General features: G+C 50.9%; 2 protein-coding genes and 1 long non-coding RNA gene across 10 annotated transcripts in view; 1 reads left to right on the top strand and 2 right to left on the bottom strand.

The window, feature by feature from the left end:
• Nucleotides 1-282, bottom strand: part of ABCC8 (ATP binding cassette subfamily C member 8) — a 73,733-nt gene extending 73,451 nt beyond the window's left edge. For all 7 annotated transcript variants that reach the window (XM_046017923.1, XM_046017924.1, XM_046017929.1 and 4 more), the window contains exon 1: nt 72-282. In XM_046017923.1, coding sequence (XP_045873879.1) covers nt 72-219 — 148 coding nt within the window. In that variant the 5' untranslated portion in view covers nt 220-282. The remainder of the gene's footprint in view (nt 1-71) is intronic.
• LOC123950064 lies at nt 107-27,909 on the top strand. The gene is made up of 4 exons (XR_006820120.1): nt 107-174; nt 6,749-6,848; nt 23,133-23,314; nt 26,421-27,909. It is a non-coding gene; the product is annotated as an uncharacterized LOC123950064 (long non-coding RNA).
• The window catches only part of USH1C (USH1 protein network component harmonin), a 46,498-nt gene continuing 35,544 nt past the window's right edge, over nt 16,980-27,933 (bottom strand). For both annotated transcript variants that reach the window (XM_046017932.1, XM_046017931.1), the window contains 6 exons: nt 25,353-25,394; nt 24,790-24,843; nt 24,137-24,236; nt 21,459-21,565; nt 20,072-20,127; nt 16,980-17,723 (listed from right to left, as the gene is read on the bottom strand). In XM_046017932.1, the coding sequence (XP_045873888.1) occupies nt 17,711-17,723; nt 20,072-20,127; nt 21,459-21,565; nt 24,137-24,236; nt 24,790-24,843; nt 25,353-25,394 (372 nt within the window). In that variant the 3' untranslated portion in view covers nt 16,980-17,710. The remainder of the gene's footprint in view (nt 17,724-20,071; nt 20,128-21,458; nt 21,566-24,136; nt 24,237-24,789; nt 24,844-25,352; nt 25,395-27,933) is intronic.

The following is a 27,933-nucleotide window of genomic DNA, read 5'->3' as shown; positions in this document are numbered from 1 at the left end:
CGCGGCGCCTCCTCCTCCCCCTCCCTCCGCTCCTGTGCCCTCCCCTCCTCCGCCGCTCCCCGCGCGCTCACCGATGAAGAGGATGGGGAAAGTGATGAAGAGCAGGAAGACATGCGGCACCACGTTGAGAGCGTCCACGAAGCAACCGTTGTTGAGGACGCCCTTGTCCACCCGGTAGGCGGCCGAGTGGTTCTCGCTGCCGCAGAAGGCCAAGGGCATGGCGGCGCGGGCGCGGGCTCGGGCTCCGGCTGCGGCTGCGGCTGGCTCCACGCGCCTCCCGCGCCTCTGTCCCTCGCCGCTCGGCGCTGGGCCCGGCAGTCAGGCCCCCGCCCCCCCGCAGCCCCGCCCCGCCCCGCCGGTGCTCGGGCTGCACCCCCCCCCACCCCGCCCTCGCTCCGCTACCTGCCTGGCTCAGGGGTGGGGTGGGGGTGGGGTGGAAGGTGGGGGTTGGGGGTCAGCAGCCAGGAGCCCGAGCGCCCTGGCCGCGCGGCCCCCCAGCCCCGCGTTCCAGCTGTGGCGGCCCGCGCGCCCAGATGTGCTTGAGGACGCTCTGAGTGCCCCGTTGCGCGCGTGTGCTGGAGGAAAGAGGGAAGGGAGGCTGGGTGGGTGGGCACGCTCGAGTCTGGGTGTGAGGGGGTGGACAGAAGAGAGGGGGGTCCTAGTGGGATCCTGAGTGGGGGCGTTCGAATTGGGAGTCCGAGCTGCTCACCGCCTCGGGCTGAGAGGTGGGCTCACTTGGACTTGGCGAGGGTGGACGTAGTTAGATCAGAGGGTCCAAGTGGGGGCAGGGGTGGGGCAAGCCCTCACCCCACATGGATAAGAAAAGCAGTGAAGATCATTGCCTTGGGGAACACTTGGCATATTTTTCAAAAGTGGTCCCATGTGCGGGGCGCTCATAGGTGCTTTACAGTGTATCCAGCCCTTTCTCAAAGGGGATCTCTCAACACTCCTGCTAAGTACAGGTTATAATTTCTCCCACATTTCTGATGAGGCAGTGAGGCTCAGGGAGGTTACCTGTACTGACCCCAGGTCTCACCGCCAACAAGTGGGGAAGCATAACTGAACCCAATTCCTCAGATCCTCTCTTCCACCCCCGCCCCGTCTCCCTCAAGAATGCATCTAATACATAAGAACGTTGACTGTCAGGTGAATGGGTAGAATGGGTTCCTGCCCAAGGCTGAAAAAGAGGCATTTATGGAATTAAACCCAGGAAAAGCAATGGGAGGCAGCCAGGAGGGGTGGAAAAAGAGAATGTCACCCTCAGCTGTATGCTTAATCTGATACCAACAGGCTTGAGGAGCGGTGGGACCTGGTGGAATTATAAAGACAATGTAATGAATTCCTACACCTTCTGAGAGATTCTCACAGGTCCCTGACCAAAAAGAAAAACAAGTTTACATCCTATGAAGAAAGAAGGGATAAATGGGATTTTAGGTTGAATTTTAGAAGAATTCTCTGAGTTAGGGATATGGAGAATAAATACACGTGTTCTCAGGAGGGCTAGGGGAACGCCAAGGGAAGCTCTTTTCAGCCTTTATCCTTAGGAGCTTCTAGTTCTGAGGCTGCTTTGAGGCTCCTAGCCTTTACAGGATGCTCTCAGGCAAGGTCTCAGCTCTGCCTCAGGCTCTGGGAGAGGGGAGAGCAGAACCCAGCACCCTGGCAAGGGGCAGGTGGGGTTTGGTGAATAGCCTAGGGAGAGCGGAGCTCAGGGTCCGAGGGCCTCTGTTAGTCTCTGACTCTGGAATGTCTCTGAAGTCACAAGATGCTTCCCCCAGTATCCGTCAGAATAATGAAAACTTGGTGACAGCAAATTATCCAGCACTGGCAGCAAGAGTTAATCAATCTGGGGGATACAGCCTCTGAAAAGATGATTGCTGAATCCGTGTAGACAAGTCGGGAAAAGTTACGAGATAATGTCGGGTGAAAACCCAGGAAACAAAATTGTGTGTTTCCTGTGATTATAGCTGCATTAAATATGTATGTTTGAATGCAAATCTTTAGGGGACGCTCAGAAATGGAAATTGCATTAGAACAGAGTGTGGTATATACTAGCTACCATTGCCGTGTTATTACTACTGTTAATACCATTCTCTTTCTGTAAGAACGAGATGACCACGGTTCAGAGACATGAGATAATGTGCCCGTGGTCACCTAATAAGATTTTTTTTTAAAGTTTTTTGTTGCCATTCCACGTTTTTTTCTTCAAACTTTCTGTGAGGCTGCCATTTTATTTTTGTAGCTGCAATTTCAGTTTTTCACACATTCAGGAATGCTATTTTTCCTTTTAGTGGTGATGATACATGTATTTTTAAAGAACAAATTCCTGGTCCTGGCTCTACCACTACTAGTCTGTGTGATGTGGGACAAGTTCTTATTCTGTGCATCAATTTCCTCCTTCCTAAATGAGGAAGATAATAATACACACCCCAGAGGAGTAAAATGAAATCACAGGTATAAATATGCTTTGTAAACCAGGAAGATAGCCCAGCCTTCTTCATCAAATGATGTATCCCACGTCTGGGACACCCTTAGTCACTGAAGGTTATCTAGTGGTCTCTCCTTCCCTTGACCTTAAGCTTGGCACAGCCCCCACACTTTGCTCTTCAGGGCCATTTAAATAAGCAAAAGGCCAAGTTCAATCCAAGCTGGATCCATGTGTAAAGGACTTAAGGGATCATCAGCTGGGACTATCTGGGAGTGTTAGTTCTGGAGACTGGAGGGGGCACCACGTTTGCTCTCTCCAGCACAAACCTGCTGTGTGACTGTGACCAAATTCCAACCTTCCTATATACCTGGCTTTATAGAGAGGATACTCATCACACTGCCCACCATGTGGGTGCTAGAGTTATTTTGGAAAGTGTGGAGTCATGTGCACAAGGAGGCATGGAAAGACTTCTGCTATAGCATGTATTGTAATCTTGGCAACAATTCAAATATTCATCGATAGAGGGCTGGTTAAAAGAAACCAAACAAAAAACATGGTAATATCCATACTGTGAAATACTGAGATAGTACAGAGAATAAAGTAGAGTTATATATTTTGACATGGAAAGATGTTCAAGGCATGGACGTGGAGGAGCCTCCGTAGCATGAAACCATTTATTTTTACAGCAGGAGGCACGGAGCTACGCATGTCTGTGGGGAGGCGCTGACCTCATGCTTTCCCACTTCCAACAAGCCGGCTGGTTTCTGAAGCAAGGGATCAGAAGAACCGCAGGCACCTAAGACCTAGCGCGGAGCAAAAGTATTCCCCTTTGAGAATGCTCTGCCTTCCTCCCGGCAAAATAGAAAACCTGAGGTGGCTTTCAGAGACCTGGATTCTTCCACCCACGTGTCTACTGGATGGGTGTGGCCGTAGGCGGGGCTCCTCCCTTCCTTTGTGCAGGGGAAGGTTTGGAGCAAATCTTGAGAAAAACTCCCTTCCAGCCATGGGGTTGTTCAGGCTTTAGAGCCCTGTCTCCCCCCACCCCCCAAACTATTTATTTATTCATTTGTTTGTTTGTTTGTTTGTTTGAGAGAGAGAGCAGGGGAAGGGGCAGAAGGAAAGAGTGACAAGCAGATTCCAGGCTTGGAATGGAGCCTGTGGTGGGGCTTGATCTCAGGACCTTGAAATCATGACATGACATGAAATTAAAAGTCAGGGCTTAACTGACTGAGATACCCAGGTGCTCCAGTGTCCTGTCTTTATCTGGCCAACCAGGTGTGTCCCTGACCATGGCAGAGAGCGACATTAGGATGATAATGGTGACATAATAGAGTGGGGTGGTATTTCGAGAAATTAACCCCTTCAATAGCCCCAGTCAACAGTGAGCTCATTAAAAACAAAACCAAAAATTATGGTAACATCCACACTATGCAACAAGTATGCAGAATAAAGTAGGCATATCTGTACAGACTGGAAAAGATGTCTTCTCCACCAACCCTCCCCTCCCCCCTTCAGACAGGTGTCTGTGAAACGGGGGCCAAGTGGAAAGCAGACAATTGCTGTGTCAAAGCCAGTGTCCACAGGGGAGCATAGAAGATTGCAAAATCACTAAAAGAGAGGATTGAATTATAGACAAACTGTCATGCCTGGAACCTGGGAGGGAAAAGTCACGTCCCCCTTTATCTCCATACTGCCCTATTGTCAGGAGGAGAGAAGGGGAGGGAGTTCTCGAGAACAAACCTGTGCCCAGCCTCCCTGCCTGCCTGCTGTGCATGTGTGTATATTGGGCAAGGCAGGGAGCAAGGAAGCTTCCCAGCAAGGGGATGACTATGTGTAGGTTGTGCCAGAAAATCCATACCAGGCCTATTTTGAAGAAAGTTTCCCTTGCCCCAGGGCAGGGCCATCAGACTGACAGAGACTGGTGTCCTCAGCCTTTCTTGCATGGGTGTTTGCTGCAGACACAGGATGGAGCCTCCCCAAGTCTCTTGGCACCACATAACTGGGGAAGTGTGGAAGAAACTTCTAGAAAGCCCCATGTTCATGTTTACTGCCTGCCTGGTGGAGTGGGGGCTTGAAATAGAAATTTAATCAAGTTCTTGTTCTTGCCCACTGAAGGTTTGGTCCAGGATCACACCATAGCAACTTAGCCCAGAAGTGTGACTCCATGGGTGGCCTGATGCTCTATATCCTTGAGGCCACATGTGGTCAAACTCATTCTCTCATGGCATCCCCCAAAAGGCCCTGCTCCCCACTGCATGGATTAGAAATGGAGGCTTTACTGGACTCTCCATGGGGAGGTGGCAAGACATGATTCGCATATCTCACAGAAGGAACTTAGTAAAATTCCATCATTTCTTTACCCCCAAAGGTCTTGTCCCTTGTGTATATCTTATGTCTCCTCTTCCTTTCTTTCACACAGACTTTCCAAAAAAACACGCTCCTCATTTTTTTCCTGAGCGATTCAGCATTTGCCTTCTGCTCGCATACCCACTTGGGGTTTCTCAAGCATGCCTCATTTCCCTTCCCAAACCTGAGTCTTTCTGGACAAATGGAGTTGGTGGGGGGGCAGGGCAAGAGAATAAGATGGTCTCCCTTCCATTTCACCAACATTTGCTGAGTGTGTATAGTGTGTGCCACACACATTTCTTGTTTTATGTCACAGACTAACTGCCTGAGAGTTACTATTAGCCGAGAAAACCGGGGCTCAGGGGATCTTTTTCCAGGATCACACAGCTGGGAATTGGTAGAGAAAGGATCCAAATCCAGTTGTTCTTGGCTTCAAAGAGTGTGCTGTTAACTGGTTCTCAAAGGGATGCTGGGGCTACCGAGGATTCTTCTGTCCCTGAGACTTTATCTCCTGAGAAGAGAGTGCAGACCCCAAAGGACAGACCTTTGGGGAACCCTCCCTGTCCATCCGCACATTTTGCCTTTTCTCCGTGTTGGAGACCAAAGGAACTGCCCAGCCATAGCATCAGTCACGGGCACTGAATGGGAGTACTTGAGTGCCAGGGGGCCCCGCAGACTGGGGCCTCTGTGTGGGAGAAGCGGGCACACCAATGACCCTGCGGTGATTTGCTTTGGAGACAACTTCCATTAGTCACAAATGGGAATGACTTCATGTGAGCGGCCCAGTGATCTCATGAGGTTCGCTGGCCTGACCCTGTCCCCACCTGAGGCCACACTGCAGAACCTCCATCTGGGCTCAGCCAAAAAGGATGCCTCTTTCTGGCACAGCCTGGTCCCTGACAGGTGCCTCTGGCAGGCACCACAGGCCTCTGCTGCCTGGGCCTGGAGGCCCTGCCAGAGCCGGGGCTGAGACCAGGTGAGGCAGGCTCTGTAGGACAAATTGTCGCAGCTTCCTCCCCTCCCCCCAGAGGGATCTCAGCTCCTGTTCCCTGAGCAGAGGCTCCTGGACCCAGCTCTGTGCTGAGGAAGTTCAGGTCCTAGCTCTCTACCCCTGACCAGCCTTTCCTCCTTGACCCTCAACTATAGAAGAGGAAGAAGAATTCCCCCCTCATGGATCATGAGGTCTTCTTGCCCCAAATCCCAAGACACTGATTTCTTCCCCCTTCCCTCCCATCCTGGTTTTATTGAGGTATAATTGATATATAACATTGTATGCATTTAAGGTACAACATATTGATTATACACACATAAACACACACACGCACCATATAAGTTCAGTTAACATCCATTACCTCACATACTTATAATTCTTTTCCTTGTGATGGGAATTTTTAGAACGTACTCTCTTAGCAACTTTCAAATATATAATACAGTGTTGTTAACTATAGTCATTATGCTACACATTACATCCCCCAAACTAATTTTTCTTAAAACTCTGGCAGCTTGTACCTTTTGACTACATTTACCCCCTTCCTCCATCCCTAACTCCTACCCCCTGCCTCTGGTGACCCCCAGTGTGTTCTCTGTTTCTATGAGTTCAACTTTTTAAGATACCACATGTGGGTGAGATCACACAGTACTTGTCTTTTCTCTGACTTATTTAATTTAGGATGATTCCTCAAGTTTCATCCAAGTTGTCACAAAGGGCAGGATTTCCTTCTTTTCATGGCCCAGTGATGTTCCATTGTGTATATATACCACATTCTCTTTACCTATTCACACATTGATGGACACCTAAGTTGTTTCCGTGTCTTGGCTGTTATAAATAATTCTGCAACACTTACTGATTTTTAACAATTGATTGAGTTCCTACCTAAAACTTAAGTGGCCCAGAACAAAGTGCCAAGCCCTTTATTGCATTATCTGGCTTGATTGTCCTTTCCCCTTAAGGCAGGTGATCTATTTGTCATTACACAGGTGAGAAAGAGGCAAAGAGGAAAATCCACTTGCCCAAGGACTCCCACCAAATTAGGTAGCAGAACCCAGTTACCACTTGGAGCATCCTACTGAGAAATGGGTGAGTTGGGGGTAGGGGTGGGGTAAACGAGAAAGGCAAAAAAGGGTGTTGGGGGGCGCCTGGGTGGCTCAGTGGGTTAAGCCTCTGCCTTCGGCTCAGGTCATGATCTCAGGGTCCTGGGATCGAGCCCCACATCGGGCTCTCTCCTTGACGGGGAGCCTGCTTCCTCCTCTCTCTCTGCCTGCCTCTCTGACTACTTGTGATCTCTCTTTCTGTCAAGTAAATTAATAAAATCTTAAAAAAAAAAAAGGGGGTGTTGGAAGTGATCTAGTTGAAAGAGGGTGTGAGGCGGTGCATGGAGACCTGTCGGGCAGTGGTGTCTGCAGAGCCAGTCCAGGGTTCTTATTAAGACTCGATGCTTGAGGGGTGCCTGGGTGGTTCAGTGGATTAAGCCACTGCCTTCGGCTCAGGTCATGATCTCAGGGTCCTGGGATCGAGCTCCGCAGGGAGCCTGCTTCCTCCTCTCTCTCTGCCTGCCTCTCTGCCTACTTGTGATCTCTCTCTCTGTCAAATAAATAAATAAAATCTTGAGCCTGTGCCTGCATTTCATGTATATGGCTGACTTCCTTGTGCACAGGTGAAACTTAGCACTTCAATGGAAGTAAGTGTGGGGCATGTCAGCGACTGTGATTCTGCTGGGGAAAAAAGAAGAAGACGCTTCTCTCTGCTGCTTGGGCAGGGAAAGTGCTCTCCATTCAGGCAAGCAGAGACCTGGAAAGGAGGCAGGGTAGGAGGGACTGAGAATTGGGGATGAGAAAGAGACTCACAGCCACTACCTAACATTTACCTGCCTGAAGGAAACATTGCCAAAGTACTCCCCTCATGCCCCACATAGTCAAAATCTATTTTTAGCTAAAATGAGTATATCAAAAATTCAAATTGTAAATATGTTTCATTTGAAACTTTTTGGATAGCCAAGTGTGCCCTTGAGAAGACAATCATTTAATGATGTGGGTGATCTGGGACTTGGGCAAAGGATAGACCCTGGAGAAGTGTTGTTTTAAAAAAGTGAGCCTGGGGCACCTGGGTGGCTCAATGGGTTGAGCCTCTGCCTTCAGCTCAGGTCATGATCTCAGGGTCCTGGGATCGAGCCCCACATCAGGCTTTCTGCTCAGCAGGGAGTCTGCTTCCCTCTCTCTCTCTCTGCCTGCCTCTCTGCCTAGTTGTGATCTCTCTCTCTATCAAATAAATAAATAAAATCTTAAAAAAAAGAAAAGCGAGCCTAGTGGTTTGGAGAGAAGCATCACCTTTTCCTTTGGAGCTGGAGAATTCAAATCAAATTCTGCTGTTCATCCCCCTGGTGGGAGAGGGTTGGGGAGGAGAATGTTGAAGTATTGTTGATCCCTTAATTGGGAGAAATAACCTGGTTCAAAAATGGATATGTAAGCTTGTAACTGAGGCAGTTAGCCAATAAATTAACAGACACTTATTAAATATCCATCTGGTGACAGCTGGGTTCCCTTGTATTACTGCAAAGTGAGTATTATTGTGTCCTTGGGAAACTGAGGCCCAGAGAGGCTAAGGGAGCTGCCTTAGCTCACACAGCCAGTGAGATGCATAGCCTAGATTGAAATTTGGGTTCAGTTGGGTCTGGAACCCATGTGCTTCCCATCCCAGAGGTTCTTTTGTTAGAAATCTACTAAATCTTGAAATTCTGGAAGTAAAGTTTAGAAATCTATTTTAGCAAGTCTTCTGTGTGATTCTGATGCATGCAGCATTTGAGAACCATTGCTCTCTACCACATTGTCTCCTGATAAAGAAATAACAGATTGTCTCTGTCTTCAGGGGCCTACAATCTGGCTGGGAAATAAGATAAATACTTTTTTTTTTTTTAAAGAAAGGTGACTGACCATGGAGAGGTAGACTGCTGGAAGCTTTGGGGGTAAAAGGTGGTCTTGAGCGATGGCCCAGCCTGTACAGGTGAAGAAGGAGGGAGACTGGCTGGGGAGGGTTATCAGCGTTTAAATGTGGGGAGGCTGGAATAAGTGAGTCTTTCTGGGATAGGAAACATTGAGAAGAGTCATGGAAAATCATGGCGCCTGGATTGCTAGTACTCTGGAATTTTCAGCTAAGGAGATCCCCACTTAGATTCTGCCCTACAGATGACCAGTCTTCATTTGACAACCCACCTTTAGGGTGCACCTGTTGTGTGTGCCCAGCACTGGGCAATGGAAGCTAAAACCAGGCCTCCCTCACTCACAACCTGCTTCTCAGCTTTCAGCACGGGACTCACATGTTACTTCCTTGCTGAAGACTTCCCTGAGCCTCCTCCAAGCTGGGTCACTTAAAGGTCCCTCTCTTGGGTCTTTTGTACCTTCGATGTCACTGCCCTTGCCACCCAGTGCCTTGAGGGTTCACTTGCGGTCTGTCTGCCCCAGCGGGCTGGGAGCTGCTTAAGATCTGAGACCGAGTCTTACGGGAGCCTTGATTCTGGCACAGATCAGGTGCTCCGTCTCAATAAATATCTGATAATTAAATGAATGGGTGGATGAATGAGCGAACGAATCAATCAGTGGTAATTTTACCCATGGGCATAACAGTTGTATGTTGGCATACCTCGCTGAAAAACTGATGTCTATAAATGGAATTGAACTTTCTCATTGACTTACGTTACATCGTTAAGGTGCATTTTCTTTGTTTTTGGCAGATTCTTCATTAATTGGTTGGCATATCTTTATTGAGCACATCCCGGGTGCTAGGACCCTACTGACTGCTGGAGATACAGTAGTGAAAACAGGGCTGATACCAAAGGAGCTCACTGTTCAGTCTTTGGGGAGTTCTTAACAGCTTGCTACCAAGCTCTTTGTTTTCATTGTCACCCTCTTATGAGAGTGGATTTAACCTCTTTTGAGTCAGAGATACTTTTGAAAATTGGGTAAAAGCTTTGGAGCACAGTTTCAAAAGGAGATTCAAATGCTGGGGTTTATAATCTCTCCCTAAATCCATCTGTGCCTCCCGAGTTAGCAACCGCGGGCCGGAGGTGGCTGGCTGCTGGCTGGGTGTCTGTTGGACTGCGCTGAGGGTTTGGGGCCACGTCAGGTAGAATTTTGCTCCATGGTATCTGTCCAGTGAATGATGGGGCCTGAACAGTGGAGTCTAGGCTGACTCTCTGGTCTCAGGATCGTCCTCGGCAGAAGAGTCGTCCAGCTCTCAGCACACAGGCAGAGAGGTGAAACTCTCCTTCCTCTGAGGGGGCTGCCTTCATTGCTTGCCCGTGATGTTCGCTGAGAACGTCTGTGGTGTGCCCACCTGTGGCCAGTGTGTGGACCGGGGGGGAGGGCAGTTCCTTTACTTTATCAGGGCTCTTGTGAAATGCCCTACCCTCCCAATCCTTGCAAGTGTATAAGAGAATAAGAGCTAAAGATAGGGAACTTTTCTTTTCACTTTCCCTGGAAGTGCTTTGCTCTTCATATACCCTGACCATTAGATCTGTAGCCATTTGTCCGGATAATTGTTCTTATCCAAAGGGATAATAAGATGTGTCCAGCAATTCCACTTGTGGGCATATGTCCAAAATAATTGAAAACAGAGTCTCAAGATACCTGTACACCTGTGTTCATAGCAACATTATTCGCGAGAGCCAATGGAAGTAACTCGAGTTTCCATTGACAGATGAACGATAAGCAAAATGTGGTCTATCCACACAATGGAACATTACACAGCCTTAAAAATGAAGGGCATTCTGACACATGCTATTGCATGGGTAAACCTTGAGAAAATTATGCTAAGTGAAATAAAAGGCAAATACGAGGCCACTTACACGAGGCACCTAGCGTAGTCAGATTCACAGAGACAGAAAGTAGAATGTGGTTGCCAAGGGCTGAGGGGAGGAGAGAGTGGGACATTGTTTAATGGACACAGAGGCTCAGGCCTGCCAGATAAAGAGTTCTGGAAGTGGACAGTGGTAATCGTTGCACCATAATGTGGATGTGCTGAGTCACTGAACCGTACACTTAGAATGACTAAGATGGCAAATTGCATGTTAAGGGTATTTTACCACAATTTATAAAAGGGATAATATAACTTTTCTTATCTCCCCAAGAGGGCCAAAAGGTTATAGTCAGGGTAGTGTTCCTAGGTTAAACCCCTAAGATGCCAGAAGACTAGAGCTCTATCTCCCTAGGTGTGTATATTCCAAAACTCTAGGATGAGAATCTATGATCCTTTCCAACACGTCTCAAAGAAATTAAGTTTTTCTCTCCTCCCTTTTCTGGAGGGCAAGGGGGATGGCTTCCTCTCTCCTGTGTCTAAGTGGAAAAAATCCCTTGCTTTCCATCCCTTGCCTATGGAGTGGCCCACCGCTCATGCAGGAGATTTTTCCATCTGGTTTTCATCACATGACCCTGGGGGAGGGTCTTGAGCCGGGGGAGGGGGCACAAACACATTTTTCATTTACTGAAATGAAAGGTAATTGAGAGGAAATCTGTTTCTGTTATAGGATAGCTTATGTGCACACTCAGGATAGAATTAATAAAGATGTTTTTTGAAAACCCAATCTGTGCACACAACACACAAACACACACATACACACATGCACACATACACACACTCAGCTGGTAGCCTGCCGGGGGAGTGAGTGCTGCTTCTCTAGAAAAGGAAGGTGCATGGCAGGCTTTCTGGTCTTAACATGCCTAGAGGGGAGGCAGTTCTCCCCAGCTGCTATGGTTGTAAGTGTGGGGGGCACAGAAGCAGAGTAAGGAACAAAGAACCCTCCTTCAGGAACCCCATCCTTTGGGAAGCAATGGGCTCCAAGCTGTTCTTCTATAGCCAGATTCTTAAAAAGTTAATGTTAATTTAGGATCCAAAAACTGTTTCTAAGCATCTTATCTATATTCCTTTTGATTCTTGTCACTCTGTGGAGTAGGTACTATTTATATCCCTTTTACAGCTGAGAAAGGGAGGTAAGACTGAAAATACACAGCTCTCACTTCTCAGGACTTTTGGAAAGCAAGGGCTGGAACCCCTGTTTCTTGGCGCTCTGGAGTTCTGCGGTCACACCCCATTTCTTGTCCCCACGTGGTGGCCGAGGAGCCAGTCCCGACAGCCGGGACCTGGTGAGGGTTCCGCATACCACGTTAGTGTCCTGGCCTCGTGAACCACACACGTTGGCCCTGGAGTAGATCACAGGGAGACAGGGAGCTTGTGGGGACCTTAGTGGATGCTGCTTTGTACCTGCCTGGACTTATTTCTCCTTCCTCTGTAACAGCCTCCTGACATTCCTTTTGGAAAGCCTCTTTCTCTTCACTCAGTCCCTGGGGCGCTAGTGCCGCTCCATGGGTGGACATGGGACCGTGCCTGGCCAATCAGGGAAGACCTTACCACCAAGTCGAGCTAACCAGAGTGAAGCCTCAGGATTTAGCTGAGACTATTAGACTATTAGGATACACATATGCTTTTTTTACTGATGTTGTCCTAGCTGTAAAATGTGTTTTGAATGCCGGAGGCCATCTTGACATCACAGGGGAAGAGCTCATCTGAGAATGCAGCCAACTAGAGGAGAGGAGAGACAACAGATAGCGTGATGGGTAACTTTATGAGTCAATTGGCTAGACCACAGCACCCAGGTATTTGGTCAGATACGTCTGGATGTTGCTATATGAAATTAACATTTAAATTTTCTAGATGAAATTGACATTTAAATTAGTAGATTTTGTGGAAGAGGATCTTCCATAATGTGGGTGGACCTCATCCAATATGTTGAAGGCCTTAATAGAAAAAGACTGATATCCTGTGAGGAAGAGGAAGCTCTGCCTCCACACTGCCTTGGGGCTTGAGTTGCACCATCAACTCTTCCCTGGATCTCCAGCCTGCTGGTCTACCTTGCAGGTTTTTGGACTTGTTAAGCCTCACAATTGTGTGCACCAATTCCTTCAAAAAATCTCCCTCCCTTTCTCTCCATCCTCCCGCCCTTCTCTAGTGACCCCTGACAATTATAGATAGCCCAACAGATTCCTGATGCTTTTAACATTTACTCCAGCCAGGCATGACAACAAGTACTCCTGGATTTTTCATTTAAGTGGTCATCCTGAATTGGATTTCCATCACTTACAACCTAAAGGGTCCATCTCAGGAGGAGAAAAGAGCTCACACTGACTGAGCACTTCCTCCATGCAGGACCCCAAATTCCCCTTTTACAGTCAACCTGGGCCTTGCAGGATGCATAGAAGTTCTTGCAGACATGAGGAGGATGGGGTTGAGTGAACATGTGCAAAGACACAGAGAAGTGATAGAGCGTGGAAGCCTGGGAATCCAGAGTTCAGTGTGGCTGCAGTGAAAGAAGTGATGGGGAGAAGACCGCAGTGGAAAAGTTGTCGGGTAATACTGAATTTTGAGTTTGAACTTTGTCTTGAGGACAGCGTGGACAGCAATGCAGGGTCTGAAGGAGAGCCGGATTTGGGCTGGGTCATTCTATGGTGTGAGGGACACAGTGAAGCAGAGAGAAGATAGAGGCAGAGAGGAATGATTTTCTGGCTGGGGTTTTGCCTAATGCTCCCGAAATCACCTTCTGTATGTCCTTTCTTTCTCACCAGGTAGGGCAGCATGGTGGTTATTTATACGGGCTTCTGCAGCCAAGTCCTTGACCTCTGCCACTTGCCATCTAAGTCTTGCTGTCTTGGGGTCCTCAGTGAAGATCGTCTGTCTCTTAGGAATCTTTTTTTAAGAAGATTTTATTGGGTGCCTGGGTGGCTCAGTCATTTGAGTGCTTTCAGCTCGGGTCGTGATCCTGGGGTCCTAGGATTGAGCCCCACGTCGGGCTCCCTGCTGGCGGAGAGACTGCTTCTCCCTCTCCTTCTGCCTTGCTCCCCTTGCTTGTGCTCGCTCTCCCTCTCTGTCAAGGAAATAAATAAAATCTTTAAAAAAATTATTTTTTTGAGTGAGAGAGAGAGTGAGCAAGCATATGCAGGGGGAGGGACAGAGAGAAAGAGAATTTTAAGCAAACTCTGTGCTTAGCCCAGAGCCTGACACAGGATTCAATCTCATGACCCTGAGATCATGACCGCATGACCTGAGCCAAAATCAAGAGTCAGACGCTTAACTGACTGAGCCGCCCAAGCACCCCAAAAATGTCTTATGGTGATTAAATGTCACTACACACTTAGGACTCAGCACAGTGCTTGAAACATAGCAAACACCTAGAAGTTAGTAGCAAACTACTAACTAGTGGGTAGGCCCCTGAGCTATAAACCCGAGGTCCTAGGAGAACAGTTGTGGCCGGGCCTCCGGCCCTGGGCCCTCTCCCTATGCCAGCCCCACTTGCCTTTTCCAAGGGTCCCTCCTGCTCCCTCCAGTTCTCACAGAGGCATGGTCAGCCAGGGCTCCAGGGAGCTGGGAAGGGTCATACCAGGGACAGGAGGAGAAAAGGACTCTTAGCTCTGGAAACAGTTTCTTATCCAAATCTCAGCTTGGGGAATTAGGGTGGAATGGGTGAAAACCAGCTTCCCAGCCCTTCACAGGCCCAAAGGGGGTGTCTTGGAAGCACAGAGGCTTTAAACTTGGCCCTTTTACTCTGACTTCCAGATGTGGAGGTGAGAGGCTCAAAGCCGGCTCAGCATCCCCAGGGACTTGCTGTCGAAGCAACTTCAATAAGATGGATAAAATGCTGAAAGTTCAGAGTCAAAAGGCATCCTTAAATTCCCAGTCTTTTTACTTGTTTTTTTCTCCCCCACTGTACAGTGCAGTAGAAATGGAGCTCTGCCTCCAACTTAAGGGGACCCTGTGTAAGTTGTTGCTTCCTTGGCCTCAATTTTCCCAAGCACCCAATGATGTGGGTTAGGTTCAAAGGTGGCAAATGTGTTCACCTTGTGGACTGGATCAGATCAGTTGTTAGTAGCTGCCTGGCTGGCTGGCTAGAGCCCTGGGATTGAAGTAGCAATGAAGGCCATTAGGGTGGAAGGAGTTGGTGGCGCATGGGCCCTCCTTGGCCTAGGCGGGTTTTAGTGTCAGCCCTGACGTGGATTCTCATGCTTGACCCAGTGCCCTCGGTGGACTCTTGCTTCAGCAGTGCTCCTTGTGGCCCCCACAGAAGGTCAAGAGCTGTTTGAGGCCCCCACCTCTGTACACATTCTCTGGACCTTCCCAATTCTTACTTGGTTCCTGCCAGCGTTTAAAGCTGTGTGTACTTCGGATTCAACATGGAACAACTTTCCAATACATGAGACATGATTTCCTTGCCAACAGATGAGAGGGAGTCAGGCCTCACAGAAAAGGAAGCTAGAACCCATCATAGTCTGTACACCCTGCCCGCTCCAGACAGACCGATGGCTCGGGACTCCCATCACCCAGTAAGTCCTGGGCCTCCCTTTGTTCTCTCTTCCTGCCCTGCCCAGTGGCGCACCTTCTTGCCCATCTCCTCTAGCCAGGGGCTCGAAGCCCGCTTTATTGTGTCACTCATCAGGTCTTGATAAGCACTGACACGCGCATTCATTCTGGGTGCCAATACCTAAGAATAGCTGGAGATGAATTTGAACTGGTGAGATTCTGGGCCGAAGGCTTCAACAGCAGTGCTTGCCGGTTGCAAAAGGATGGAACCGTCACCGAACAGAACACTGTTTGTGCCTCCGTGGTGAGGAGAGTTGTTCTGCCAACGGCCTAGAACTTGTGACATTCCAGCGACGGGGCGCCCTGCCCCGCACAGCAGACCGTGGAGAAGGGGGTGGTCCCTGGAGCCAGACTGCCTGGGTTCTGAATGCTCGTTCCACTACTTCCTCACATGTGACCTAGACGTCACTTAACCTCTTTATGCCTCGGTCTTCTCATAATAAAATGGAGTTGGTGGTAGCAGTGGTACCTTCCTCATCGAGTTAAGGGGAGTAGATGAGTAGATGAGCTTAATGCTTAGAGCAGTAGCTGGTTTGCAGTCAGTGCCATCTCAGCGTTGGCCATTCCCGCCAGGCTCCTGGGGGGGTGATGCACCAATGCCAGTCATTGCGCTTGGAGGTGGCAGACACCCGGGGCCAGCCCAGTCCCAGTATGTAACATATGTCAGCGAATACGAGCTCTCTCCTTTTACCTTCATTGTGGAATCATCTCCAGAGCTAGGTTAGGAGCTAATAAGAAAACACAGGGAATTCCTCGGCATGGTTGCTGTTTCTGGGAGCCAGCTACTAAAAGGTCCTTGTGGCTTTGTCTCCACTGAGATCAAAGAGTCCAGCAGTTTCTCTGTCTCGTTCTGCCCCTCCCATTGAGCACCACTCGGCTGCCCACAGTCCCAGCTGCCTCAGCAGCCATATCGGGGAGGACATGACCTGCCTCTGGCCCAACCTTAGCTGACTGGACCTAGGACTGGTCCCTGGCCCAGGGCCACCCCCTCAGACTTTGCCTGGGGAATTTGGAGCTGGGAAATGGAACCGAGTCAGGGTGGTGGTGGAGCTCAGGCTGAAAGGTGGAGGATTATGATGGCCAAGCTACACGCTGAGCTCTGAGGACACAGAGGAAGGGGTGGCAGAGACAGCCCTCGGCCTTAGCCGAGAGACTCACTCCTCTAAGACACCTTGAATCAGAACTACCTTCCACTTCCAAGTCTTAGGAGACCCAGGATGCCATGTCTCCTAGCCTGGGAGTTCCATGAGACACCCGCCCTGATGACCCTTCTTAACCGGAGCTAGGCTGAGAGCACCCCTGGAGCCTGTAACCGGGAGGGCTTCGACTTACCTCCCGCCAGCCCTTTGGAGTCACACCCTCCTGCCTCAGGCCCTGGCTTCTTTCCATGAGGCCCCACTGGAGGGGATTCCATGCACCTTCCTCCCTCCCTCACATCCTGTCTTGGTGACGGCAGGAGAAGCAGCGGTGGTCATGCTGCCCCGAGTGAATCTGGGGCATCCCGTGCTTAGAGGAAATCCTCTGGGGTTTCTGCCTTCAACTGTGCTTTCTGGAACTGAGCAAAGTGACTATCGCATGGCTTCATTTCCACCATCTTTCTCTGAGAAGACCCAAAGCGCAGCCCAGCCCATCTCCTACGGCCCCAGCCCCCCTGCCCCAAGCCAGCCATGACCTTTCATCTTGTCCTTCATGTCAGACCCAGATCCTAGCACTGGGTCCTGTTTCCCACTCTTGATAAGGGCTAAGACCGTATGTTTTTTTCATCTGAGAGTCTTGAATCTGCTGCCCCAATCCACACTCATTCCCAGAAGCTGGAAATGAAAGCAGTTTATTTTGTTAATGAGTTCAGAGGAAGGTTTGTGGCAGCAATTAACAGGAGAGAGAGGAGAGGGAATCGGGAGTCAGGTCCTGTTAGAATTCAAGAAAGAACTCTCTCTCTTTTTCTTTCTTTCTTTTTTTTTTTTTTTTTTAAAGATTTTATCTATTTATTTGATAGAGAGATAGAGAGCACAAACAGGCAGAGAGGCAGGCAGTGGGAGAAGGAGAAGCAGGCTCTCCGTTGAGCAGGGAGCCTGACATGGGGCTCGATCCCAGGACCCTGGGATCATGACCTGAGCCTAAAGGCAGCCGCTTAAATGACTAAGCCACCCACGTGCCCAAACTCTTGATTTCTTGAGAATTCCCTTGACTTCTTGAGAATTCCCTTGAATTCTTGCTATCTCGGGGCTGGAAGAGACTAAATTCACAGGACTGGAAGAAAGAAATGAGAATCTGAATCCCAGGGGCCCTCTTCAGAACTGCTACTTCCTCCCTCCGTGGTGACCTTCAGAGGAGCGGCCCATGGCGCTACTCTTATGCAGCCCTACTTATGCAGCCCTACTTCAGGGCTAGTGGGAGTTGGAAATCCTCGGGTGCTGGCTGTAGGTTTCCAGGGGGCCTGCACGCTGGCATCTCTCAAGGCTGGTTCCAGGCTTTGTGTTCGGGAGGGTGAATCCAGAGCTCACTGGCTTCTTGGGGTGAATTTGGTTTCTCCTTCTGGGCTTTTAGAAGAAGGTCCTATGGGGAAGAGGAAACAAAGCAGGTGGGTGCAGGCCTTGTGGGTACACACTCAGCCCAGGGACACCCTCCCTGGCGGTCCAAGGCGGGCCCCAAGCCCCACATGGCAGCCATAGCCACAGCACACGGGAGGCCAGGGATGGCAGAGGGATACTTGGGATAAGCTAGGAGGGGACCAGAAGGCAGAGGGGCTGGGGTCCCTCACAAAGAGCACAGGACAAGTGGCAGAAAACAGAGGGCCATGGAGGCCATCCCAGGAGCCATGGCAGAGCAGGCCAACTGTCCTGGGAGCATGAGGCCCTAATGTTTTGAGAAACTTGTAACAGAAAAGTCAACAAGTCCAGGCTTGGGTCTGCCCCAGATACTGCCAGTTGTGGGCCTCAGGCCACACCAAACACCAGCGCATGGCTACCTGCCAGCTCTGTCCATGAGCACAGCTCTGTCACAGAGTGGGAAACAGCGCCAAACTGGGCTCCACAGTGTCCCCCAGAGGACACTGTCAAGGGAGCCGGAGCCAAGAGAGAGAGAAGGCACAGAGGACAGTTTGGTCCAAGCTGGGCTCAGGCCATGACAAGTCACAACAGGACATGAACAGCTCTGAGAAGCCAACCCTGGTTCTTTGGACAAGCCTGAATTGCCCAAGCACGGGGGCCCAGTGGAGCAGGGGTCCCCAGAGGATGATGTTCCCAGGGAGGGGATCCCTCTAAGGGGAAATCCAGGCTGTACTCCCGTGGGCTCATGCAGCCCGTCATGTCTGGTTTGAAGCACTGTCTGTGCCCAGCAGAGAATGGTGCTCCCTGCTCCATCCCACTCCTATGGGTGCCCCACAGGGCCTGTGGTGAGTCAGGATACCCAGGTCCCGAGCATGCTATAGACTGGGCTCTGCTTCCCTTCCCTGAGCAGGAGGGTCTTTGAATTTTAGTATATGTGTTGCCAAAGTGAGCATAGGAGGGTCTTTGAGTTGGACAAAATTCCAGGGTGGCTGATGGCAGGCCTGGATGGCACTCCAGGGATGGTGCCTTGTGCAGCGCTCCAGACCCCAGTCCAAAGAACACGCCAGCACGGACAGCAGACGGTCACTGCACACAGCATGTACAGGCAGGGCCCTGCAGCCCGCCTGCCTATTCACTGTGGGGGGCTGCTGGGCTCCAGCTGCAGGAGGAGCCCATGTTTGGGCATGGGAGCACGGTCTTCAAGGACCTTTCGGACTGGCTGGGGGCTTTCGGCTGCAGAGGAGGGAAGAGCAGAGCTACATTCGCAGAGCAGAGCAGGAAACACAAAACAGGGCTTGGTTATTTCTAGGCAGAGCTCCATCAGACCTTTCCCTACACTTGTCTCCTGCCTCGGGTCCTGCCTAGGAAATGGGTCCAGAATTAGTTGCTACACGACCCTGATTTCTTCTAGATGTGCACAGAACTCAGACCGTGCTGGGCAGAGGAAGCAAAGGCAAGCAGGGGACTGGGAAATACATGTGTGGGTGGTAGGAAAGTGATGAGGATGGAGACTAGATACCAGAGAAACAGAGAGAGAGAGAGAGAGAGAGAGAGAGGAGAGAAATGGATACACACTAACAAAGATTAGCACCGGCTCAGGCCAGGATTCGAGGAAGCAAGAAAAGGACAGGTTAAGAGAGAAGGGGGAGAAGGAGGAAGGAGAGTGGGGCAGATGGGAGAGGGAGATTGATGGGAAAGATATAGGAGACGGAGACAGGGAAAGGAGAGACAGAGATAGAGAGAAGAGAGAGACAATGAGGTAGAGAGACCCATACAGATACACAGACAGGAATAAAAGAGATACATGGAGAGACAGACATAGAGGGGATCCTAGAGCAAGATGGAGACTGTCTCAAGCTCCCTGGAGGTCCTGCTGGATGGGGCCAAACCCTGTGGTCCTGGCTGCTCAGAGACACAGCGTGAAGGAATGCAGTTACATATTGGGAAGAACTACCAGAGAGTAAAAGACATTTTTTAAAAAACGTCTTTAAAACTAGCTGATGTCTTTAATTGTCTTTAAACTAGCTGATGACAGTGCAGGAGATGAAGTCCTGAGTGGAGAATCAGAAATCCCGAGTCTGTCCCAACTTCATCGTTTTCTTGGTCTGTGACCTTGGCTGTGTCTGGATGGACCTCAGTTTTCCAGATGTAAAGTAGAATTTGGACAAGAGAGTCTTGGAGGCAGCCCAGACAATGCTGACATTGTGACAGAGTGACTTGGTTCTGGGTTAGAAGCTGTGTGCACGGACCGACCGTTCAGGCAGGATGAAAGCGGAGGGTGGACCGGGAGAAGGTGGCCAAGATTCTGGAGCAGGAGAAAGAAGAAGCAGAGGGCCAGGGGCCGCATACACTTACAGCTCATCGTCGTACTCCTTTGGAGGGCAGACAGCAACAACGAGGTCGATCCAGTCCTGTGGAAAGAAGCCCTGTGACTCGGGCATGCTCAGGGATGGATGGTATGTCTTTCCTGGACATTCCATTCTCATTCCTGGGCACCATGGCTCAGGATCAGCTGGCTGGGCCTTCTTCCCACAGGAAGAGGCCTTCTTCCCCACCAGAAGGCTGGAGGTCCTTCTGGTGGGGATGGGCCTCATTGTGCAGATCCATGGTCTGGGGAATCTTCCAGTCTCTAGGCCAAGATTTACAGATCCTCGAAGGACACTAAGCTCCCAATTGTTGATCTGTGGACCAGGGCCAGGCTGCAACCTCAGAATCACCTGGGGGACTTCTTAAAACTCTAGACTCATAGACTTGGCCCCTGGAGATTTGGGGTAGGTCCTGGGAAACAGTATTTTTAACAAGCTCCCTAGGTTACTCTGATGCATTTCCAATCAGGGAACTTTAGGCTTCGCTTTCTGACCCTAATACTTGAATCCCCTCAGTGGCATCATTGCCATCCTTGGCTTATCCATCATTTTCACCCTTGGCTTGGGTGTATCCAATAAAAAGTATGTGAAGTATTACTGGGCCCCTCTACCATGCAATAGGTCCTAACATTGCACTGAAAACTCTCCCCAGAACTCCCTCCATCCCTCAAGAAACATAGCTCCCTCTACCATAATGCAGCTCTTCAGATAATCAAAGACAGTCATCATGTTACCCATGAGTCTTCTCTTCTCCACATCCCTTCATGTGGGTCCCAGGCCCATCTGGTCAGCTTCCTCGGCTCTGAACTTAATACCTCAGGCTCGGCTGCCTGCATACAGTTGCACAGGTTGTGCACTGCTCAACATTAGAGGGCACCATCCACACTGTAATCTGTAGGAGGGCATCCCCTCGGATTGTGCAGTGCACAACCTGGGAGACCTTATGTGGTGGCCTTGACCCAAGTGGCTAATGAGCACAGATCAGACCACCACCAGACCCTCCTCCATTTTGGGCACTCTACTTCTATTCATACTTTCCAGTAGCCCCAAGCATTTTTGATTCCTGATCAGTGTGCACTTAGAGAAGAACTTAAGTTTTTTCTTGCATGGGTTGTCATACCTGGTCTCCTGGAGTCTGTATTTGTGCCACTTGCTCTTTGAACTCAAGGTCAGGAATTGACATTTATTTTTCTGAATCCCATCGTGTCATATTGAGACCACTGGCTGGATGGGTTATGTATATGTCACCCAAGAATTCCCTGGACCCTGGAAACCCACCCCGGGATGGGGTACCCTGACTGTAAGCTCTGGCTGCAGAGGCCAGGGTTTAAGGCAGGCAGGCAGGGGAGGGAGGCAGGGAGCGGGTTTGCTCTTACCCCCTGACTCCAGGCCTTCTGCAAGGTGGCCTCAGCCTCAGCCAAGGTGTAGTCCATCACGATCTTGCCATTGATCGCCATGACCTCATCTCCTTTCACAATGCCACCTGCAAGAAGATGAAGCTGACTGGTCATCTGGGCTGTATATGACATGTGCCTGGCCCCGGACTTAGCAAAGGCGGTGGGAGGTGGGTGGGCAGGAGGTCCCTGGAGGGCTGCAGAAAGGAGCCTGATGCCCGGCTTCTGATGGGCTCAGAAGGCACAAGGGGAAACAATCCGCCATGTTACTCAGAGCACTTCCTACCCACCCTGCCCACACTCCCTCACCTGAGCTCAGTGGAACTGATGAACCATTACCACCCTAGCCTTGTACAGGCCTCTGCTATTCCAGAGGGAGGCAGACCTCTGTTACCGACAAGGTTACCAGAAATATGAGCTAATTCTGTGAGCTGTCCCTGTCTGTGCTCCAGCCGTGCTGTCTGCGTCAGGCCCCTGACCAGGCCAAGCTCTCTCCTACCCCGGAGTCTTCATATGCTGTTTCACTTGGGACTCTTGCCCCCTCCTCTCTTCTTCTAGAGCTGAGGTGAAATGTCGTCTCAGAGAAGACTGCTCTGAAATGCATGCAATCTCGAGCAGGTCTCTTCTCTTCTCTCAAAGAGTCCCTTCCTGCAGACCATTCTCACAGTTTGTACTCATAAATCTATTTGCCGACTAACAGTCCCTCCCACCAGACTGTCTGCTCCACGAGAGCAGGGAACGTCTCTCTGGTTGACCACTATATCCACAGCAATTGCCGTAATATCTAGCACAAAAATTGGAACTCAATATATTTCTCAAATAAATAAATGATGTTAAAGGTCTTCCTGGATAAGATGACCTGTAGTCCAATAAATTTGAGAAGAGCTGAGTTATAAGCTGAGCACAGTTACTCACTGCAGAACTTGTCAGAGCCTTGAATATGCTAATATGTATTGTGGCTCTCCAAGAAATGGATAGATTGTGCACAGTTTCTCATACATCTTCAACTTAAGAACCTTTAAAAAAATGTTTTTAAGGACTTTTCCTTAGTTCTGGTGTCCACAGCAAATTCTCTGGATTATGGTGAAATAATCATCCAGAATTCTTGCAGGCATGAAGGCCATAGGAACGTAGTGATTGATACCGAAGATGATGTGGCAGTGGCTTAAAACACCTGTGGTCCTGGAGAAAATGTCAACAGCTACTGGTATGCCCAAAGCAGTGTGGGACCAGACTGTAGACAGCAGCCTTCTCTGGCCAGTGGGCCTGGGGAGAGGTCACTTTTTCTTTTTGTCCAAATTCCAGACAGAGCCTCAGGAGCAAGTGGTTGGGCTGCGGCTTTATAAGGAGGAGAGGACCCCGGAAAGGTCACCCATTTATTCTGGTCCTCTTTCCTTGCCAGACACAGCAAACATGTGTCTTTCCCTCAACTGGCCCAGAAGTAAGGACAGAAGAGGAGGAGGGTGTAGGCTGGAAGGGCAGCCCTGGGCCATGGCACCTGCCTTGAAGCGGGTCCCCCTCCATAGCTGAAATGACAGCTCCGAGTGTGACTGTGAGAGCCAGGCTTGAGCTTACCAAGGCCATAGGTGGCCGAGCTGGACTCGCCTTTGTAACCCACTGAACCAGGTGACTTTCCCATCACCCCTCCTGCTGCAGGTGCTCACACACCCTCCGTCCCACCAACTGGAGCCTAGAACTGCCCAGAAGGGACCTGACCACAGGATTCCTGCTCGGGCCTGGAAAGGCGAGGGGCCCAAGGCTCCTCCTTTGAGGCCACCGATTCCTTCACAAAAGACCCACGAGTAGACTCCTGGTTTTGGAAGAAGAAATTGCTAATGGTGAGTCGCAGACACCCTCAGACAGGTGAGCGGGTTTTAGACAAAAGTAAAGCAAAATGCCCAAATGGCTTGGGTTCCAGTCCGGCCTCCACCACTTTCCAGCTGTGGGTCCTTGAACAAGCATTTTACCTTTCTGTGCCTCGGTTTCCTAAGCTTCGATGAGAGTAATAATAGCATCTACTTTTGGTGTTGTCGTGAGGATTAAATGAATTAATAATACATGTGAACGCTTTAGACACAGAGTAGATGCAGGAACTTAGAATCACATCCGGCCCATGGAGAGCTCTCGACAGATGTCGACCCTTAGTATTATGAGGACGGGAAAGGTTTGGATGCTTTCTCTCTTGTCTTTACTTGTGCTGCCCCCTCTTCCTGTAAAGTTCTTTCCCACCATCATGAGGCTAATATTAACTTATCTTTTAAGGCTCAGCTCAGGTATGGTGCTTGTAGAGAGCCTTCCTGTTGGTCCCCTTTCCCTTAGTGGGTCAGTGGTCCCTCAGAGTCCCACAACTTTGCTCCGTTTCCCCCAGTCCTCTGTCAGTTCTTAGCACACTGCACTGTTATGGCCGGAATCTAGCAATTCTGAGCATGTTTTCACCACTAGATGGGGAGCCCTGAAGGGCTGGGTGGGGTCTGGTGGGCTGTATGCCCATAGTCCTGGCACCATCTTATGCCTACGGGCAACATGTGGGACTCGGTAGACGGACGGGTGGATCCAGATGGGGGAATTCTTGAGCAACGGTCAGCCCACTTCAAAATGGGCAGCCGTGTGCTTTCCTGGGTCCCTGTACAACCACTGGACTGTGGCTGGTCCCCACTCACCATGTCGCTCAGCAGCTCCCCCCTCATACACAGCCGAGACGACCACCTTCCCGATCGGGGAGTCCACACCGCCTTCCAGGGCCAGATCTAAGGATCCCTCCTGGATGGACAAAAACAGGCCCTCGAGAGCCAAGCAGACAGCACCCTGTGGACAGCTGGGTACTCAGGAGCCCCTTGACAGGGCTATAAAGAGGGCCGCAGAAGCCATGGGGCCAACGACAGTGCCATCAGGGAGGAAAGGAGGCATGGACCCTGAGTGGGGCCTGGGTGTGCGACCCTACCACAAGAGGGGACATCCTTGAGGCAGAAAGGAAAAGTGTGGGGATCTGAGAAGTCACCCAAGAGTCATCTCCAGAGTAGGAGAAGCAAGGACCAAGATGGGAGGGGGCTGGGGCAGAGAAGGTCAGTGGCCCGCCTGACCTCCATGTGCCCACATACCTTCTTCTTCTTTTTTTTTTTAAGATTTTATTTATTTGACAGAGAGATCACAAGTAGGCAGAGAGGCAGGCAGAGAGAGAGGGGGAAGCAGGCTCCCTGCTGAGCAGAGAGCCCGATGTGGGGCTCGATCTCAGGATCCTGAGATCATGACCTGAGCTGAAGGCAGAGGCTTTAACCCACTGAGCCACCCAAGGCCCTCCACTCTCCCCACGTACCTTCTTAATGCGCAGGAGTCGGACATCCTTCCCTAGGATCTGCTCTGGGGTGAACTAGAGGGAACAGACAGTGGGGAGCCTTGAGTCTGCCTGGAGGATGAAGGTGGGGGTCCCACAGAGTGCATGGCCAAGGAGACCCTTCCCAACCCCACACCCATTGGTCTTTGCCTGGGGGTCCCAGATCTCATGGGGGCTGCACAGACCCACAAAGTGGTAACCCCAGAAATCCCAGATCCATTCTTCTTGAGAATATTGGGAGGCCTGGGAGAGGCCATGCCCTATAAAAACCCAGCAAACCACACAGCCCCAGATACACAGTCATTGCTCAGCAAGTGTAACGGTTCTTACAACCCTACTGCCCCCCAACACACACACCAGTCCTATGGGTCATACTAGAACGCTCTCTACAAGGAGCCCTCACAGAAAAGAGCAGATGGGGCTCCTTGGGGGCTCCTCACATGCCCACCTCATCCCTGGGACCCCCCAAGGCCCGAGGGAGTACATTGTAACCCCTACCCACATTCCTGGGATGACCCCCCAGGGGGAGGAGCGTTCTCACTCACCATGGAGTAGGGGTCAAAGCCTTCCTCATATTTCCGGAAGTCCTGGAAGCAAAGGGTAGGTGTTAGGGCCACAGAGGAGATTTTCCTGAGGGTCACTGCAGGAAACAAGCTTAGGGCAAAGGAAGAAGACTCAAATGGGTCAGATGTAGAGGAGAGAGTAGGGGGCAGATGGGGCCCAGATGGAGATGCAGGGAGGAAGCTAGAAGTCCCAGTAGGCAGAGCACCCCTGCGCGGGGGAAGCCAGAAGCTACGTGAGCATTTGGAGGAATCCAGCCCTGGACCCGGCATTGCTGCAACGGGGTGGCTGAGTGTGGCTGGCAGGTGCTCCTGCTGACATCCAGGTGGTCTGAGCAGCCCCCGTTGGCCTTGCTGAAGGCCGCCCACAGCCTCAGGTCCTTTAGGCCCTCCCTGATTTCCTCCAAGTGCTCCTGCGAGGCCAGGTTCAGGCTCTGGGGGTGAAGGCCCAGTGCTCGACCCCAAAGGAGGACAACACTGCTGAGGAGGCAGGTCTCCATGGGGACTCCAGCCACAAGAGGACACTGGTGCAGGGTGGTAGGCCGTGCAAGGAGATGTCAGGCTCCAAGAGGAATAGGGGCGTCTGTGCTCTCCCAGTGCCCAGCACTGTTCTTAATGTAATGCTTATCTAGAATGTAAGAGGCCTCCCAGAACGTCAGCCAGGAGAGGATGAAGGACAAGACTTGTCTCAGAGAACCTGGCTTAGTGAGGGCTGTGGAAACAATGTCCCCAAGATGTAGAAACAAGTTGGTAAGAAGGAAGATGGGGGCAGAGTCAGCATACACTCCCTTCCTTAGGAATCCACCCCAGAGAGCAGGAGCCGGTGGTCCACAGACCTGGGGGCCAGGCATGCCAAGTCCTAGGTAGCAAAGCCTCGGTTAGTCCCCATGGGCAGGCAGGAGCAGAGGAGGGGACCTGTGGAAGAGGCCCAGGGAGGCCCTGCTGGACCGAATGGAGCCATCCCCAGCACAGAGTTCCCTGGGTCACACCAGGTGTCCCATGAGGCCTGTGGTCAGCATCAAGGGGAGGCCACTGTCTCTCTTTGCCCAACAGGCAGCAACAAAGCTCTGGGCACAAGATGAGGACCAAACATCAGCAGGTGGCTTCCTGGGAATCAGCCTGCCTCCTGCTTCATCCAGGCTTTGTCACCCAGGCTCAGCCCCACAGGGCCTGGGAGTTTGGAGGATGGCCCCACACAGAGGCCACTCCCAGGTGAGTCTCTGGGCATCAGGGCAGCAGACAGAGGAAGGGAGGCAGCAAATCCATGTGCAGGAGAGGTCAGGAAGCAGGATATGGAGTCAGTGCTCTTTCATGGAGGGCCCTGACGACTTCTGGCTATTTCTAGAAAACTGGACAGTGCTGGCTGTGCGTTTCCCCTTCTCCCTCCCTGTGAGAATCTGCTCTTAGAATGGGCATGACTGCAAGGGTTTGTGTCTTGTGCGAATTTAAATCATACACATATAAGCCACTATAGCTGGTCAGCCCTTGAAGAGGGAGCCCAACCCTTCATCCAACAGATGGAGAAACTGAGGCCCAGAACGGTGACATTTATGCACCGAAGGTCAGCCAGCCAGTGGGTAGTGGAGCAAGAGTTCGACTTCCAGTCTGGGTCTTTGGGCTCCTCCTTTTCCGCCTCTCCCCCTTGGAGGACTGTCTGTGCCCTAAACAAGGCCTGAAATGTCTACCTCGTGATCGCAGTGCTTTGTTTGCCAGTGGGGATGGAGGAGTGGGTAGGAGCTCTTGGATGCAAATCTAGGGCCTGACAACAGCTATGACTTCATGGGCACGTTTCCTAACCTCTCTGCTTCGGTTTCTCATCCACTTACCTCCTAGGGTTGCTGTAAAGATTAAATAAGTTTCTATGCCTTAAGTATTCAGACACAGCCCTTGGCCCAGTGTTAGCTGTTGCCTGTCACTCCCCAGTCCTGGATTGAGAGCAGCCTCCTTTGCAAACTCTCATGCATCCTTGTGAGGCTGACACCTCCCTGTTGCTCAGTCCGTAGTCTGGTGGTAGGTTAGAGGTGAGGTTGGCTGCAAGGTCTTTCTCTATCTGGGGATCTCTTTCACAGGTGGTGGCAAGACAGCCAATCATATGGCTGGCACTGTGAACACAAGCCCCCAGAAGGTGGGAAAGTGAGTGGCTGCTTGCCTGATACCACGCACAGACCAGGAACGACATCCACAGCCTTGTTGAACCCAGAAGCACCCCGGGCAGGTGGAGGACCTGGATTGCCACTTCCTCCCTGACCTGATCAGTGCCAGGCCGAGCCGCCTTGAGGGGACAAGACCAGGGAAGGGGAAGGGAGACACCCTCTCTCCCAGGGCTGGAGCGAGGGCCCAGAGTGGCCTCTGTGACCCTCTGTCCTGCTCCTCTTTGAACAAACTGTAGCCAAAGAGCAGAGCCCCCAGGGTTCCTGCTGCTTTCTCAGCCAGGCCAGGGGGTCTAATAAAGCCGGGGTCCCCTCCTGATACGGGACCCTTCCCCACTCCTGGCTGCGGGCAACAGGGATGTGGCTCGGGCCTGAGGCTCTGGCAGATCACCTCAGAGCCAGCTGGCACTCCCAGA

This window comes from Meles meles, chromosome 8, assembly GCF_922984935.1.
Source record: "Meles meles chromosome 8, mMelMel3.1 paternal haplotype, whole genome shotgun sequence".
Lineage (NCBI taxonomy): Eukaryota > Metazoa > Chordata > Mammalia > Carnivora > Mustelidae > Meles > Meles meles.
The sequence above is the reverse complement of the archived record's forward strand: the minus strand, read 5'-3'. Positions and strand labels throughout refer to the sequence as shown.